The sequence below is a fragment of the Sminthopsis crassicaudata genome, chromosome 1 (assembly GCF_048593235.1).
Source record: "Sminthopsis crassicaudata isolate SCR6 chromosome 1, ASM4859323v1, whole genome shotgun sequence".
Classification (NCBI taxonomy): domain Eukaryota; kingdom Metazoa; phylum Chordata; class Mammalia; order Dasyuromorphia; family Dasyuridae; genus Sminthopsis; species Sminthopsis crassicaudata.
In genome coordinates this window covers 496,283,393-496,302,113 of record NC_133617.1, presented here as the reverse complement: position 1 = coordinate 496,302,113, position 18,721 = coordinate 496,283,393, and the positions used below count along the sequence as shown (strand labels likewise).

At 33.8% G+C, this 18,721-nt stretch overlaps 1 protein-coding gene across 1 annotated transcript in view; it reads right to left on the bottom strand.

Moving 5' to 3' along the window:
* The window catches only part of LOC141550620 (band 4.1-like protein 4A), a 158,278-nt gene that overhangs the window by 100,024 nt on the left and 39,533 nt on the right, over positions 1–18,721 (bottom strand). Inside the window, exon 2 of the mRNA XM_074281448.1 lies at positions 11,824–11,928. Coding sequence (XP_074137549.1) covers positions 11,824–11,928 — 105 coding nt within the window. The remainder of the gene's footprint in view (positions 1–11,823; positions 11,929–18,721) is intronic.

Genomic DNA, 18,721 nt, shown 5'->3' with positions numbered 1-18,721 from the left:
CCTTTTGCTGGGGTCTCATTCACTCCATCAATACTACCTCCTAAAAGTATACAGGACCTTTCTTAGGTCTCTTAGTTGGGAAATCCATTGTGCTCTACACTCATGGGACATCTTCCTGGGTGGCTATTTTGCTACCCTGTTATTTCAATTAAAGATAATTTATTCCTCATCTCAGGGCTTTGATTTATTTCAGGCCTCAACTGATTGTAGCAGTTCTAGTTGACTACAGCATTAAATCCAACAAAAAACTGGATCATAATGGAGAGACTTAGTACACATGTGATAATTTACTGGTGACTCCTGTCATAAGAATTTTATAAATAGTGGATGAGCATGATGTGTACAGGTAAGCAATTCCTAGTTCTAACACCAAATGATGAGAACAATGAAGAACAATTAGCACCAAATGCTGGGGCTCAGTCATGTGAAAAATTCACAATGGCCATTCTCTTTGGCAAAAGATAGGCTTATTTAGGAAAAGATATTAAAGAGAAAATGAAAAGATACAAAAGACATCAGAAATGATAAATATGAAATAGAGTTGGGAGAGCAAATAACAAGAAACTATGGAAAAGACAAGTTCCCTAGTGAAACTCACAATTAACCAGGAGAAAGGGAACACCCCATGTGGTTGGACTATGCTCTTAGAAGGCAGGCTAAATCCATAGAAGAGTTTAGCACCCTAAAAGAGTAAGAAAGAAGGAAAAGAAACTACAAGGCAAATTACTATGGCCAACTATTACCTCCAAAGAGATTCAGGAAAGATGGCATTGGCTATAGACAGATTTATAGGGGAAATTTAACCCCAGAGTTTGACATTAGTCCAATTTCTGACTGGATACAGCAAAGTGGGGCTATCCAGGACCTCCACAGACATATGAAGTCAAACTGATCCCCATCAATGCCCTTCCCTGCTTGCCTCATGAAGTAATTTTAGCAATACTTCAGCCTTTCTCTGCCAAATTCATTTAGTTACTCGGGACCTCATCAAGTAGGTAGAGTCAACAAAACTAATGTCAACGTGAGGAAATGACAAATTACAGTTCAGTCTTTTGTTTTTTCAAAGCTCAGATTTTCAGACAGTCTCCCATTTACCTTTTAAGTTCTATTTTTTTCCAAAGGAAATGAAGTTTCATTACTTGAAAACACTGACCCCCAAAGCATATAGCATCTCTATTAGAAAGTCAGTGCTTAAGGGCAACAGCAACTTTTATACCACTAACCTCTAGAAATATTTTGCATTTGGTAGGTGTTAATCAAATTGAGATGAATGTAGAAAAACCAGTAACCAGGGAGTTTAGTTTAAAAGCATGAAAGCACAGGCTATTTAGCCAAGAATAAAACTTCAGGGTTCTTAAGAGGGACAAAGAATATACAGCAGGAGATTAAAAACAAGAGATGGACTAGGCAAGACTTCTGAATGCATAATACTATCCATTCTTTCATGAAAAGAGTGAGATCTGCCAAGTTCTTTCAGTTTTAGTGCCAGGCTTTCTAGAAAAAATACACAGTTGTTCTTGGTTCATCCATAAATTGAGAAAAAAAGTCTTAGATGCCCTCCTTTTCCTTCCAAGCAAGTAGATGGTGCCTCAATAGCAAAGCTTTGAACTGGAGCTAGTGGAAGACCTGAGTTTAAATTTGACCTAATAGCTATGTGACTCTGGACAAATCACTTAATCTCTATTGACCTCAGTTTTCTCAGCTGTAAAATGGGGATAATAATAGCACCTTCTTCACAAGATTGTTCTGAAAATCAAATAAGGTTACACTTGTAAGAAGCTATAGCATAACATGTTTAACCTATATTGGATTATTTGCTTTTTAGGGGAAGGAGTGTGGGGAGTAAGGGGAGAGAAAAATTTGGATCATAAGGTTTTGCAAGGGTGAATGCTATATTTTTGCATGTATTTAGAAAATAAAAAGTTATTATTAAAAAAGAAGAAAAAGCAGCTTTAGCACAGAAGAAAGAAGACTTTAGAATCATTGACAGACAAGATTATTAGAACAACAGCATCCTAAAGTTAGAGAGTCAGGATCACTAATATATCTTCCCTAAAGTTTAAGGGAGGAAATATTACTATATTTCTAGACCAGAAGACTTTTATAATCATTGACAGAACAATAGCATTCTTAGATCAGAGGGCCTTAAGTTCACAGATTTCAAAACCAGAAGATTTAGAATCACTGACAAATTGTTAGAACAGAAGCCCCCTAAGGTCAGAGGACCTTAAAATTATTGCTGTCTCCCCTAGAAGCAATATTACATCACTCCTACCCTCTGAAAAAAAATTATATACTTTTAAATTTTATCTCAGTATCAGTATTTTCTCCATCACATTCTTAATATAGATAATCAATAAAACAATAAATCTGTAGCATTTGTTTACTGTTAAAGTATAAATGCTGACATTGATAATTAAACAATGGTTCTCAAAAACAAGTCAGATCAAGCTCCAAAGTACCAAGAGCTAAAGATTTAAATTCCCAAACCCAATCCACTTTCTCAATTTGAGAAGCAGGAAGAGAAAAGGTGCAGGCACAGTTAGGACCACATTCCTTTCTTTTCTGTTTATTTGGTAACAAAGGCCCATCTTTATAACTTTACCACAGTGAAAAATATTCTGTAATTTAGACACAAAGATTTTGGTGGGTATACAATATAGCTTACAGAAGTAAGCATATTAAAAAATTCACATAATTAATATAGTTAATACATATTGATATTATGACTGCAAATTGCTATGGACAAATAATAAATATAATGTATTATAGCATGTAATTACAATATATTAGGCAATATAAAATTTATAAACCCCAAATGTATAATCTATATGTAGCATAGTAAGAAAAATATCAAAATGCATATCAAGGAAGTACATTATCACCAGTACATGCAAAACACTGCTTACATAGATACATATCAACATTATATTCATATCATGAAGCATAATATAAAAGTTTATTGCAAAATGAAATGTCAGAAAATATATCTATCCATCTATAATTCAGTTAAATATAAAACTCATTTTATATATACTCCATTATTGGGCATCAGGTAGCCAACTACTTGAGAAATCACTTCTCTTGCTTTTGTTTTGTTTTGTTTTCCTGAAGCATCATGAGCAAGTTCAGTCACCAGAGACATAAACCTGACATTTTTATGATGTCCTGAGTTTCTGTATGGCTATGTTTACTGTTAACAACAAAGAACCTTTGGTTTTCAGTCAAAATTCTAAGCTTCTGAATGATTATCAATACTACCAATTCTAAGCTTGTAATTATTTAGCAATATCTGCATTTTCTACTGCCCTGCAGCACTTGTGGATGATGCTATCAATCCCAGGTGTCCATTCTTGGACACCACAGCATACACCTTTCCAAGGCTCTTCATATGATCTTCAAATTCAATTCTTTCAAGACTATAGTAGTCCATGAGTTGTAGCCAGGGATGTGATTGAAGCAGCTTATACTACCTCAAGAGAGTTAAATTTTCAGTGTGAAGTTATACAAATGAGAGTGGTAAATGCTACAGATCAGGACTTGATTTATTCTTTAGTTGATTGTCTAGTTTTATTAAAATGGAGAAAATGTTAATAATGCAGATTAAACTTAAAAAAAAAATAACTGGAGTAGAAAGATAAAAAGAATCTACTTTTAGGTAAAGACCTTCATGATCTGAACAGATATTCTCTCTGGGACCAAAAAAACTCAGTTGAATTCTCCCGAACCCCCTGTGAATATCAAACCCAATTCTGTCTTCATTGGCGTCATCATCTTCTGAGTTCTTATTTAGTTGTGTTAGACTCTGATAGGCAAATAGGAAATCTTCTTAGGTAACTCATTATTTATTACCTGTTCACCAAATTCATATAATTAGTAGATAGTAAGTAGGTGTTCATGATGCAATAGATAGTATTTACTTGATTATGATGTCTTTGTAGAGCCCTAATTCCCTGAGACTATTTTATAAACACATAAGTTTATAAACAGGTTCTCAATTCCTTCTGTCCCTAATTTTATTCTTCATTTTCTGTAGCTATCAACTTCTGTTGAACTTTCCAAATTTCCATTCAAATTTTGAGTGCACCTGAATAGATATTTAGTCCATATAAGTAGCAGAAAATAACTCTATTACTTTTGATGCTCCCTTTGGTGATATTCTTATATATAACTTTTGATGCCCTGTCCTTCTCCAAGTGGAATGTTTCTATCAATTCTCTTTTGTAGCAGGCTTTTTATGAACCCTGACATTCTAAAATAAGTGATCAGTGGTGGTCTTTTACCTTACTTCTGTGGCTGATACATGGATGTAACTAAAATTTTTCTGTAATAGGGTCATTCCTCTTAGTTGTTTGTGTTTTTTTTTTTTTTTTAATATCCTTGTGCTTTTTTTTTTTTTTTTTTAGCTCTAGCAATTTCCCATAATTCATTAGTTTCTCCTGCAAGATATAGTTGACATTATTGAAGGTGTTCATGGTTTGCTAAACTTCTGCCCACACAGATCAGTGTGAATTTGTTTGCTTCCTGATATCTTACTGTTCCTTACTTTATTAGCATCTTGAGTAAATTGCCTATTATTCATGGCACAAGCACATTTCTCATTCTATCTTTGAAAAACATTAAGATATTTAACACAAATTTAGTACACAGGCCTGATCACTGCCCCTTTTTTCCATCTAATTTCTTTTGTTTTTATCCTTATCTCCTTTTGTACTTTTAGAAAAATAATGGCTTCCAATTATTTTCTTATTGGCTGCCCTTGATTGCGTTATTTTTTTTTTTTTTAATCTTTCTGGTACATCTCTTTTCTGGGGTATTTGAAAAGCAATTAAATTTAGTGTTTTTTTCCTAGAAATGCTTCAACTGACTCAAAAAAAAAAAAAAAAAAAGAGTCCATTAAAAAAAATTAAGGTTAGATTCAGGTTTGCAGAATCTTGGGTTGTTTCTTGAGCTCTCTTTGCTCTTTGGTGCATTATTCCATTCCCTTTTGTGGTTTCTGGTTGATATAAAATATATTATTCAAATGTTCTTTCTTGTATATTCAAAGACCTCTCTAGAGGCCATCTTTCTTTTGGTTATTAATATCTTTTCTATGGTTTTATATGCTTTTTTAGTTGAGTTTTCTGCCTCCTAAGAGCTAAATTTCAGTGTTTTTCTTATAGTTCTATTGCTCACTTTCTTCCTCCTTTCCCTTTGATGGTATTTTCTCTGGGCCCTGGATCTCAAAGTTTGAATCTCTTTCATGACTTTAGTCTATGCCTAAGTGATTTCTGCGGAGGGGCAACAGAACTGGCCCCAGATGTATGCTGGTCTATTTGCTGTGGGCTTAGTGATGAGACATTTATATACACATGTCCTACTCTAGTTTCTTACATTCCTCAATTCTCTGGCACCACATTACTGTCAAAGCCCAAGCAAGCTTCTGATTATTGGCTTTCTGAAGAACTTGGGAAGGGGAAGGAGGAATTGGGTTCTCTTGCAAGTCAGTGGGTTGACCTATGCAATCCTGCCTAAGTCTGATAGGGGTGGATAGTTCTGGATAAGGGTTAGAGATTAATTACCCTTCTCTGCTGTTACTTCATTGAATTGTTTATTGTGGATTTTGGTATCCTAGACTATGGAGCCAGCTAAAATGGCTTAATCTCTCACAGTTTTCAAAAGGTAATGAGGAGTGTAGAAAATGTCTAGTCCTCCATCTCATTGTTTACATGAACCTGATAACTGAATTTCAACATAATTGGTTCCTATGCTATTTTAATGTGTTTTTTTTTTTTTCATTTAAATTTATTTATTTATTTTAATTCCCATTTATTTATTTATTTAAAACCATTATGCCAAGAAAAGGTCAATAGACTCCACCAAATTGCAAATAGGGTCCATGACCAAGAAAAGATTAAGAATCTCACAATATAATCTTATTATCCTAATTGCTTAAAGAAGTACTCTATTACACAGTAATTCCTTGTGGATGTTCTCTCATAGTATACTATGTTCATTTATTATTATTAAACTATTTTCAATTGTCATTTATTTGTTCTGCTTGCTACATTCTCTTTCCATTGAAAGAAAGAAGACAAACAAAAGCAAAATTCTTGTAACAAATAAACCTAGTAAAACAAAACAAATTCTCATATGCAAAAATGTTTTTCCTTTTCTGCCTATACACACACACACACACACACACACACACACACACACACACAAAATAACATTTCAGTGCTATACATGGTCCCATAGCCTATAAGCCTTGAAACCATGGAGGCTGAGATGGGTGGGTCTCTTGACTTCAAGAGTTCTGAATTTTAGTGTGCTAAAACTAATTATATGTCTGTACTAAGTCCTGCACCAATATGATGAGTCCACAGAAAAAGGAGACCACCAGGATGCCTAAGGAGGAATGAACCAGCCCAAATAAAAAATGTTGCAGAGTAAAAGTTTCCATACTATTTGGCAACAAGATTGGCCCCAAGAATGATTGCTGCATTTCTAGTATGGGCAAAATAGAGAAACCCAATTTCCAACTTCTCACCAATTTTTTTACTCATTCTTTTTTTTTTTTTTTTTTTTTTAAACTTATTCCCACAGACAACTTAAAAGCACTAATAAAATACCAAACCCTCTACTTGAACATGTTAAAACAAGGTTAGCAGCCTGCAAATTATCTCACTTTTTACCTAGGTTTTTTTAAGGATAATAAAATTTAAAAGCTCACAATAACTTACTTCAAGTCATTCATATATCTTCTCACCCCACACAAATAACATTCTTTGACAACTCTACTTAAAATACTTGCTCTAAAATCAATCAGTTGTTTGTTCTGTTATCTTTATAAAACCTATATACCAAAAAATGTTAATTATCAGCAAACTTTAACCTTTGGAGTAAAAAAAAATATGTGTGTAATTAGTTTAAAGCTCTCAACAACTAATTCTTTTACAATATAATGACATTTGGGGAGAAGATTCTGGGAAGGTGGAGGAGATTAGAAAACTTTCAGCTCTCCAAATTTCCTCCACAAACAGGCAAAACATTGCCTCAGAGGGGATGTAAAGCAGAAGAAATAAACAAAAGTTGCAAAGCAGTCGTGTCCTAAAGACACTTGAAAAGACTTCAGGAAAAATTCAATCTCCAGAGGTAGAGGTTTTGCCTTCACTCAGGGCAAACATCTCTAGGTCAACTCAGCAGAATCAACAAATAATAAGCCCTGCGGGCAGCTGGCTAGAGAGGCAGCTTCAGCCTTAGAAACATTCATCTCACTGTGTGGGGGTTTGACAACTGAGAAGGAAACGATTGAAGGATCATCCACTATCAAGGGATAGTCAGACACAACTGCACTGACCAGCTAGGGCTGGGGCTGGGGCTGGATATAGGAGGGAAGAACTAGCACACATCTAATGAGTGCAGTAGGAGAGCGGCATGTACTCTATTGGCTGAAGGCACTTACAGCAGAGCATCCTGGTTTTAGTTCCAGGATAGAGAGAATAGCCGTAGTTTGCAGCCATTAGAGGGACCATAGGGAGCAAGATCATTTGCGGGACAGAATGGTTGGTGGCCCAATTGTGAATAAAGAGGTAAGCTCAAGATGGAGCCCTGGAATAGACCTCAGAAAATAACAGGAGGAAAGACCTGAGGCTTGAGGCAACATTCCCCATACTTCAGGACTAGAATTTGACTATACTAATAGCTGTTAAAAACACAATAAAACAAACAAAATTAAAAAGGAATAAACAAAGGAGAAAGAACCCCACCATATATAGCTACTATGGCAACCAAAGATCTAGGTTGATATTCAGAGGAAGACAATGGAGCTTAAAAAAAAAAAAAAAAAAAAGTACTAACTTAATGAGAAGTGTCAAAAGGTCCCACTTAAAAGGGATTTTAAAAATCAAATAAAAGAGATCAAGAAAAAATTAGAAAAGGAAAAGAGCAATTCAAGAAAATCAAGTAAATTATGAAAAAAGTAAACTAATTTGAAATAGAGAATCAAAAACTTAAAGGAGAAAATAATTCCTTGAAAACTAGAATTGAACAAAGGGAAGCTAATGACATTCTAAGATACCAAGAAATAATAAAACAAAATCAAAAGAATGAAAAACTAGAAGCTAAATGTAAAACATCTCATAATAAAATCTGGAGAATAGATAAAGGAGAAATAAAATAATATAAAATAGACTTTATATATACTAATAAAAATAATTATTAAAAAAAGAATCGATATAATATTACAAGAAATAATTAAGGGAAACTTCCCTTAGGTTCTAGAACAAGAAGGCGAAGCAGAAATAGAAAAACTCTAACAAAAGCCACATGAAAGAGATTCCAGAAAGAAAACTTACAGGAATATCATCACCAAATTCCAAAGAATTTAAAAGAAAATATTGGAAGCTACAAGAAAAAACTAATTTAAAAATCATGGAGCTACAATGAGCATTACACAAAACCTAGCAGTTATTGAAGAACTTAGAATACTATATTTCACAGAAGCAGAAGAGTTGAACTTGTGACTAAGGGTAAATTATCCAACAAAATTAAGTATAATTCTGAATGAAAGAAAAAAAAAGTATATTTAATGAACTGAAAGACTTTCAGGAGTTTGTGACAAAAACAGGAGAACTTAATGGAAAAATTGATATATAACACTGAAGACCAATTATAATAAAACTCTGTTGAGTCATATATATTTCACATATATACCTTCATATGTATATTATATATAGATATGAAAAGATAGTTTGAAAAAAGTATTTGGGCTGAGCTGAGTATGATGGAATGATTCTTTTAAAAACAATGTGTAAGGAAAGATAAAAAGAACCAATTATCTTAATAGGCATAAAAGGAAAACCAGATACAGAAGAAATTAGTAGAAGAGAGATCAGGGAGTACTAGAATCTTATTTTCACCTGCAATGGGTTAAGGAGGGAACCACATATATATATATATATATATATATATATATATATATATATATATATATATATATATATATATATGTTTAGAAGGATATAAAAGCCTTCTAAATTCAGAAAGAAATAAGAGGGCAAAGGAATAGGATTAGGGAGAAGTTAAGAAAAGGATTCTAGGAGGGATGGGTAAATTAAGGAATAGGAGGACAAGGTTGTTGATGGAAATAAAACAGAAGAGTGAAAAAAGATAGAATAAAAAGGATAATGAGGAAAAAGAGGAAGGAGAAAAAATATAAGAAGTAATTATAGATTAGAATGTGAATGGTTTGAATTTACCCATGAAATGGAAATGGATAGCAGATTAAAATTTTTAATTCAATAATATGTTCTTTCAGGAAACACTAAAAATTGAGAAATATACAGAAAGATAACATTAAAGGTAGGAATAGAATTTTTATTATGTAAAAAAACAGGGGTAGTAAATGTGATCTCAGACAAAGTTAAAGCTAAAACATGAAATCAAGAGAAAAAAAGGGATGTGTTAGGAATATTACAATATTTTAGACCATTTTAAATAAATAGTACATGCCTCCAAAAACAGACACAGGAATTCTATGAACACAAACACAGAACACTTTATACAAATAAAATCAGATCTAAATAATGGAAGGAATATTTTTTTGTTCATGAGTAGATTAAAATCAATATAATAAAAAGTGATGATTTTACCTAACCTATTTATTCAATCAATAGAAATTTAAAAATTAAAAAATTATCTCAGTGAGTTAGGAAAAAAACAACCAACCTAATTTGGAAGAACAAAAAGTTGGGAATTTCAAAGAAACCAGAGGAAAAAGATGCAAACAAAGTAGATTCAGCAGTATCAGACCTATAACTATATTACAAGGTATGAGAATTATCTGTATAAAATGGGTAATTTTGATTGTTTTAAATTAAAATTTCCTTGTATAAATAAAAAGGTATGTACCTCAAAATAGAAGGAATGCAGAAAATTTGGGGGAAATCTTTCAAAGACAATCTCTCAGATAGTATATAATTGTGTTGGAATGTTACTGTGGCATAGGAAATGATTAGCTGGTTGATTTAGGAAAACATGGAAAGATCTGGATTTTTGAAGGAAGATGCTATCCACTTTTAGAGAAACAGATGGCAAGTTTAAATATGCAGAGTACAGTCTTACATATATATATGTGTTTATAGATATCTATATATGTATATGTATGTATCATTGCTTAATTATAGCCTTCTTTAAGGCAAAGGAGGGGGAAGTAAAGTAAAAAGGGCACAGCAGAGAACAAAAAACTCCCAAACCCTACAAGAAAACAAAGTAAAACAAGGTAGCTTTTTAAACAGTATGTAATATTTCTTATACAGATTTACTTGAAATGGAAATTTATTATTTTATGTTGAATCCTCTCTTATATTCTTCTATGTATATGGCAGAGTTTACTTTTTCTTTTCTCATTTTATATTTAAGTTGAAGATAAATTTAAAAATACTCAACATTTTAAAAATATAATGACATTTAAAATGTACTTGTTTCTCATGGTTGCGTGTGTGTGTGTGTGTGTGTGTGTGTGTGTGAATTAAATAACAATCTGATAAGGACTAAGCAAATTTAGTAAAATAAATCAATCTTTCTAGGAAAGACTTAGGTCTGAGAATCAAATTGTTTTAGATTCCATTAAAAGAAATGTTATTAGGTATTGGTCAACCTGCCATGGGGGGGAGGAGGAGGGGAGGAAGGAGGGGAAAAATTAGAACAAAAGGTTTGGCAATTGTCAAGCTGTAAAATTACCTATGCATATATCTGGTAAATAAAAACTATTTTTAAAAATGATGCATCCAAAAAAAAAAAGTTATTTTATAAATACGAACATATCATAGAAGATGCCTTTTGTAGCCTTTGATGTATTTATATCACTTAGTTTTACATTCTGTAATAGTTTACTTCAAGTATTTAAAAATGAAGATATGGCAATTATGGGGTAGAATTTATTTTTTTACTTTAAAATAATCTGAGTTTGACCTTGATAAAGTTGAGCTTTCTTCGTTTGAAATAGGGTTTTAATAAAGGGTTCTTATTTTTATAAATACTTTTGGGGAGACACCCAGTCAACACTTGTCTGTTTATATGGAAGATCTCCTGAAAAAGGCAAGTCATGAAACTAACTGAAATAAAACTATAAAGTTATTATCTCTCAATAACAGTCTTTTCAGTAGTATATTCTAATGCTTAGCTATGGCATATAGCCAAAACAACACACATTTATTTTTCTTAGCCAAGTGAATTCAGTCTAACATAACAGGGGCTGGAAAAAATATTTTAGTGCATTAGGTATAAAGAATATGAAAAATAATATGTAAATTATTTCCTTTTAAGTTAAAGGTTTGGGGATTTTAATAAGAAGACAATAGCATCCAAAATAAAACAAATTAAAAAAAAAAAACCCTAAGTTGTCCATTTCCTGTAAATATTTTCCCCCTCCCTGAGGCTAGGGTTAAGTGACTTGCCCAGGGTCACTCCTGTAAATACTTCAATGCATATTATATCATCTTCTAAATCCATAGGATTAATAGGATAGAATAGGTGGAGAATTGGGAATAGAATGGTATATTACCTGAAAAAAAGCAATCAGATAAGGACTTGGAAACCTAAACCCTTACTTCTGATCCTGCATTTTCTCCATTTAAATACATCCTTTTTTTGGAAAAAATGCTTCAAATGGATGTAAAGAAATTATGCATAAATGTTATTTCTCATAGCTTCAAAGGTATTTTAACAAAAAAAGATATCTGATACCATAAAATCATGTCAGAAAAGGTAGAAAATGGGGCAATCTAATTGAATTGCAGTTGGAAAACTATAACCTAGTTTTTAAAACCCCTTTGTACTTACCGTTTGATGATTTCTGTCACAATAACGCAGTCCAAAATAATCTATCTCCACTAGGTTGATGTGATGGAATATGTAGTCAAGGATAACAGAGCCTTTCGTTGACTTCTGTAAGAAAGAATTTTCAGAATCTTTTGATAAAGACAACACAATCATAGACATAATTATTAACTTTGTATAATACAGGGACAATTTTATAAAATCTGAAAAAAAACAACGGAATTTTACTTGTTCTATAATTATTGCTTCAGTTCTAAAGTAGCTTAGATTTGTATACATCTATGTGTATATATATCAAGCAAATTGACAAAGAATTTAAAAATTATAGCATTTGTATGGTTCTTTTTTTTTTTCCTTTTATATTTGAAGGCCTTTTCCCCTGGTCATGTGAAGAATTTATCATTGTAATTGTTAAATTTAACCACAATTGTCTTGAAGTTTATAGGATAAGTTGTTTTAGTTTTTCCAGATATGATCTTGCATTCTTTTGATTGTAATTTTGTTTTCTGGAAATTCTGGGCAATTTATTGTACTGTACTATTCTTCTGGAAGACTACAATTCTTAAATTGTCTATACATCTTATTTTGGAGACCATGATGGTTTTTCTTGTTTAGAGAGTAGGTTTTCTTTTAATGCTATTCCTTTTTATGTTTCTCTTTTTATTAAGATTGGCTTTCTTTATTGACCCTCTTAAACATGAGATTTGTCATCATGGAGGAGATTTTTTTTTTTTCTTGCTTACTCTGCTAATTATTTCTGCTGTGCAGGACATAAAATCTGATTTCATAATTCTTATTCTCTCTTAAATCATTAAAACATATATTCTCTGGTTCCATGTCTGGTCTCTTTTAGTTGAGCTGGAAGGCATCTTCCTGTTGATGTATATGTTCAAGATTTTAAATCTTTCTATTTCTGATCATTTTGGTCTATTTTTCCCCATCATATTCTTCTGTTGCTTACTACTTCACCCCTTAGATGGAGATTTCCTTGAGGGCTAGATCTCTAAGCTATGTAAGCCTCATTCCATAATGGAAAAACCACATTTCCTTAACCTCAGTCTCTACTCCAAGTGACTTCTGAGGATGTAGCATCTCTATGCTAATCCCTTTTCCTTTGGATCTCTGCCCTTATCCTCCACATGCTTATGCTACTCTCCATTTTCTTCGTTCCTCAGTTCTTATGTTGTCCTGCTACAGCACCTTTCTATAATAATTTCCCAAACACAGTAAGTTTCTCTCTTTCCTGATTCCTCATATTTGCTGCATGTGTTAAAGGTAAAAGGAAGAGTAGAGTTGTGTTTGTTGTTGCCTCAGAATGACAGAATAAGGGCAGAAGTAGGCCAGTGGGTTAGGAATCCTAGTCTGCAGCAGCAAAAAGGGAACTGTTGAGAAAATCTCAGAGCATCATGGAGGATGATGTTGTACAATCCCTCCATAGCAAGAGGGCAGAAGCAGAAGGGGTACTAAATGAATGAATTAGGAATTAAGAATTAGTATTCTCTGCGTCAATTCATCAAATTAGATTGTTAACCTATTAGACTTCTTTTTGTCTTAATAAATATATTTTAGATAACAAATAAATAATTTAGATAAATTAAATTTAGATAAATAAGGCTAAAGAGTTTACTATATATTTCCCACTCTTTCCAATCTCTCTAATAGATTATTTGATAGAATACAACAGTGTTTCTTGAAAGTTCTTTAATATTCATGATAGATAATTGGTGAATAAACTCCAGCAATTTCATTAACAGTTGTTCCTAGAGAATTCAAGATCATATTGCATATGCTATTTTACATATGAATGAAGCATTTATTGTTTACTATGTGCAACACACTCTGCTAAGCACTAGGGTTACCAGTAGGAAAATGAAGCCATCTCTGCTTTCAAGGAAGCAATATTCTAAAGAGAGACACATATGTAAAGTTTTAGCTATAAGTCAATGGAAAAGTTCCATGTTCCTTAGGGCATAGGAGTCAAGGAAATATTACTGCCTCTTCTTCATTTGCCTTTTGATTCTCCTTTTATTTTTTTTCCTCCCAAAGGCACAGATTTCAAAAGGGAAAAGACAGAAACTAAGTAGTCTGGAGGATACCAAGAATATTAGTTATTTTGTATGTTCTAATCTAAGATTTAAAGATTAGAACAAAAAGAAACTTAGTCACCTAGTATAGAAATTTTTAACCAGAATTCATGTATTTCAGGGATAGTCAGTATAGTAGATAGTGTATGTACTAGACCTGAAGGCAAGAAGACTTATCTTCCTGAGATCAGATTTGGCTTCAGACACTTAATAGCTGTGTGACCCCGGCAAGTAAGTTAACCCTGTTTTTCTCAATTCTTCATCTATAAAATAAGTTGGCCAAAAAATGTCAAATCATCCAGAATTCTTGTTAAAGGTCAAGAAAACCCCAAATGAAGTTGCAAGAGTCAGATGGAGTCCATGAACTTGAACTAAAAAATATGTGCATATATATATATATATTGTATTTCAAAATAATTGATTTATTCTGTAATCTACATTTTATTTTAAAAATACTATTCTAAACTTGCTGAAGAAGTACATGATTCACAAAAGATTAAGAACCTCTCATCTTGTATAGCCCGTTCATTTTATAAATGAATGAAGTGAAGACCAAAGTGATGTAATTTGCCCAAGATAGCAGGAAATAGAACTTGGCTTCAAATAAAGTTCTCCAACTAAAAATCCAGTATTCATGCTGCCTTAATGGATTTATGAGATATTAAGTATAATCCTACATTTGGTTCTATGTAGCTATCATTCACTGCTATATGAAGACTTTACTCCTAAAACCCTTGAAACTGACTACAGGGACAAATAAACAAACTAGATTGGAAGCTTACATTTAATTGAGCCTAGAGCCTCCAAATTTTCAATCTTTTGGAGAATTTGATCTACATGTTTACCTTTTATGTACTGATTTTTTTTCATGTACTTTTGAAAAGGAGGATATAAATACCCATTTTTGTCCAATAATTCCCAGCCCCACAATTATTATGTTATTAGTTTCACTTCACTTTTTAATGAAGAGAAAGTTTAAGACAGGATAGGGCAGAAATAAAAATCACAGGGAAAACAAATTTTTCTGTTCTAAATCAAAACAAAAATTGTACAACAAATAAAGAAACATGGTTCCAAAAACCATGGTAGCAAACAAATTATTACTGACTCTATTACAATCTCTTGTGTAAATTTCCCTTTTATTCAATCAATTAAACATTCATATAATGAATAAGATTGATGAATTAATTTCTTCTGGTCATAGTTATATCAGTACATTCAATGATAATCAATTTTATTTATTATTTTATTAAAACTGTGTTTTAGTTTCAAGGACATTTAATTCTAAGAAAAGCAATACTCCTTTAGAGATAGTATAAAGGAGGAGTATTTTATAAATGAAAATTTCACAATACGGAAATAGTAAGGTGTTCATGAAAACATCTGTCATGCCATCTCAACTTATTATTTAAATCAAACTTACAAGTCTACCTTGTTAGGATTACTAAGTGAGAACTGAGGTTTTCTGGACAATTACAAGGTGAGAACTCAGGTTGACTTGATAGAGGAGGCAAGCTCATTGGATGGGGTGGTTCTTCCCAGAAGCCCTTGCATTATCCCACGCCCATTCTCTGGAGAATAAAAGAGAGGACTCTCAGAGAAAGAAGAAGACTCTGAATTGCATCAGGCTTGACGGGGCTCTCTGCAGGAAGGGAAGTCACTTCTTTGGACAAGAGTTAACAGCAACTGCCTGGAGACAACGGTTCATTACAGGAAGAAGAATCTGTCGGAGAGATTTGAGTAGAAGACACAGCAGATCTCTTCCCAGAGAGCGATCCAGCAGCTTCTGGAGACGACAGCTCGTTACAATTGGCGTCCACACGTGGGGCAAGGACTTTTGCTTATCCTGACAAGAGGAGCTAGACCAGACCTTCGCAATTTGGCACCCGAACAGGGACAGACACAGTCCTGATTCCAGTAGAAAAGCCTCCATCCAGATCTCAGTCTCTCTGACCCCAGAGAACCGTGAGTAAAGAGGAAACTTTGTTAAAGATTAAGTGAGTGTGCTAATAGATAAATAAGGAACTTAACTTGTTAAGGCCAAACCAGGAATCTCTTATAGTGAAATGGGGCAAACACCTTCTGTTCAAGGAAAATGTTTAGAGAGCATCATCAAGGTTATGAAAAGCCAAGGATTGATTATAATTTTAGAGAGATTACTGAACTTTTAAGAACTGTGAAGGTCATATGTCCTTCTTTTTCTCTGGAAGAAGAATTGGATCCAGATGAGTGGAAATTAGTAGGAGAGCAATTAGGTGAACAGTACAATTACCTTTGTGACATTTTACCCTTTGGTTCCAGACCAAATTCAGTTTCCAAAGATACAATTCATACCTATAATTTAATCCAATGGCTTTAAAAAATGTTATTCTAAAGGAAGAGATGAAGGAGCAAAATGGGGAGGTGTCAACTAAACTAGGTGAAAAGGATGAATCAGATAACAATGAAGTTAAGTACAATTCTGAGCAACAGCAACAGGAGCACCTCCCATCTCCTCCTCAATTAACCCTTCAGAGGTGGAGGAAGAAGGAGGAGGGGAAGAGACAGAAACTCAAACAGAATCTCCTGTGAAGCAGCCTAAGCCTATGACAAGATTAGAAAAAGCATTGGTTAAAGCTAAGAGAGAAGGACAGGATATAAGTGATTTTATACATGCATATCCTGTGATTGAAAATATTGACTCTGTAGGTAAAAAAGGAGAAGATATGCACCTTTAGATTTGAATAAAATTAAGGATTTGAAAAAAGGTTGTACCCTTTATGGGGCTACATCAGCTTATGTTAAAATGTTACTAGATGGTTTGTCTTATGAAGTCCTAACCCCGAATGATTGGAAATCCATAGCAAGGATATGCCTGGAACCTGGAGAAAATTTATTATGGCTTTCGGAATTTCATGAATTATGTAAAATTCAAGTCAGATGCAATTTGGAAATAGGAGTTAACACACAATTCACTTTTGAGCACTTGGCTGGTGAAGGTCGGTATGGAGAGAATTCAGAACAGACTGATTATACCATGACAATATATGAACAAATTGCTAAGGCTGCAATAAAAGCTTGGGGTGTCCTTCCTGGACAGAAAGATCGTGGAGAGGCTTTCACTAAAATACAGCAAGGTCCCAATGAACCTTTTGCAGATTTTGTGGGACGTTTGCAAACTGCTGTCAAAAGAACTATTGGAGAAAATTCAGCTACAGAAATAATGACCAGACATCTGGCTAAGGAAAATGCCAATGAGATTTGCAAAAGAATTATATGGGGATTAGACAAAGATGCTCCTTTAGAGGAGATCATAAGATGCTGTGCTACAGTGGAAACAAATGCTTTTTACACCCGGACAATGATGAATGTGGAAAGGCAGGGTCCCTCCTGGCAAGGGACTTCTAGAGAAACTCGGCGATGTTTTCAATGTGGAAAAATTGGACATCTAAGAGCTCAGTGTAGGTATGGAGATACAGTGAGAAGACAGGGTGAAAGAAGACCTAAAACCCCATGTCCAAAATGCAACAGAGGACTCCATTGGGCATCAGAGTGTAGAATAATTCAGGGAAATGGGATGAGGGGCCCAGGTCCAGGGCCCCTGGCAAAAAAGACTTGGGGCATGATGGCAGCTGATGTTACACCCAAAGAACCTTTAGAAGGCCAGGACTCTGATTTAATCAATCAGCAGAGAAGCAATCACATGGCAGAAAGGGATTACCTGATAAGTCAGTCAAAAGGCAATCAGATTGCAAAAATGGATTACACTTGGGGAGAATACAGGCCTTTTAAACCAACAGGGCTGTGCCCAGTGCAAACAACTCCAATGTAATTGCCAGATGATGAGAAGATATTTAGAAAGTGGTAAATAGAAGGTAATTAGATAGGTTAACTGCCTGGGAGAGAGGGTTTGCTTGTATTTCTTCAGCAGGAGAAGGAATCAGATGGGTGCCAACGAGTCATATTCGCCTTGTCCATCAGAGAGAGACAGAAAAAGAGAAAGGCCTCAAAATAAAGGAGAAGATCTAAGAAACATCTGACACTGAAAGAGCATGGATAATAAGAAGACTGTTAAAGAACTTTAAAAACCAGCAGGAATCATTGGACTTCCTCACACAAGATAAGACTAATGGACAATGGACTTATGGACATTTATAAATTTTCGATTTATGATTATGTTATATACTTCTAGCATGTGTTATGTTACTATGTTACTATGTGCTTATGTAATTTATGTAATTATCTGTAATACTTCCCATATTGATGGATTTATGTTTCAAGGTCATGACTGTCCTATGTTCTAAATCAAAAGAAAGGGGGAGATGTTAGGATTACTAAGTGAGAACTGAGGTTTTCTGGACAATTACAAGGTGAGAACTCAGGTTGACTTGATAGAGGAGGCAAGCTCATTGGATGGGGTGGTTCTTCCCAGAAGCCCTTGCATTATCCCACGCCCATTCTCTGGGAGAATAAAAGAGAGGACTCTCAGAGAAAGAAGAAGACTCTGAATTGCATCAGGCTTGACGGGGCTCTCTGCAGGAAGGGAAGTCACTTCTTTGGACAAGAGTTAACAGCAACTGCCTGGAGACAACGGTTCATTACAGGAAGAAGAATCTGTCGGAGAGATTTGAGTAGAAGACACAGCAGATCTCTTCCCAGAGAGCGATCCAGCAGCTTCTGGAGACGACAGCTCGTTACACTACCTAATTTTTATTCTGCATTCAAACTAATGGATACATGGCTTTCCATCCTCTAAAGGAATAAAGGCTAAGACTAAAACATGAAAGTAGAGAAGGGGAAGGAAGGAAAGTGAGAGTAAAAGTAATACTTTCAAATAA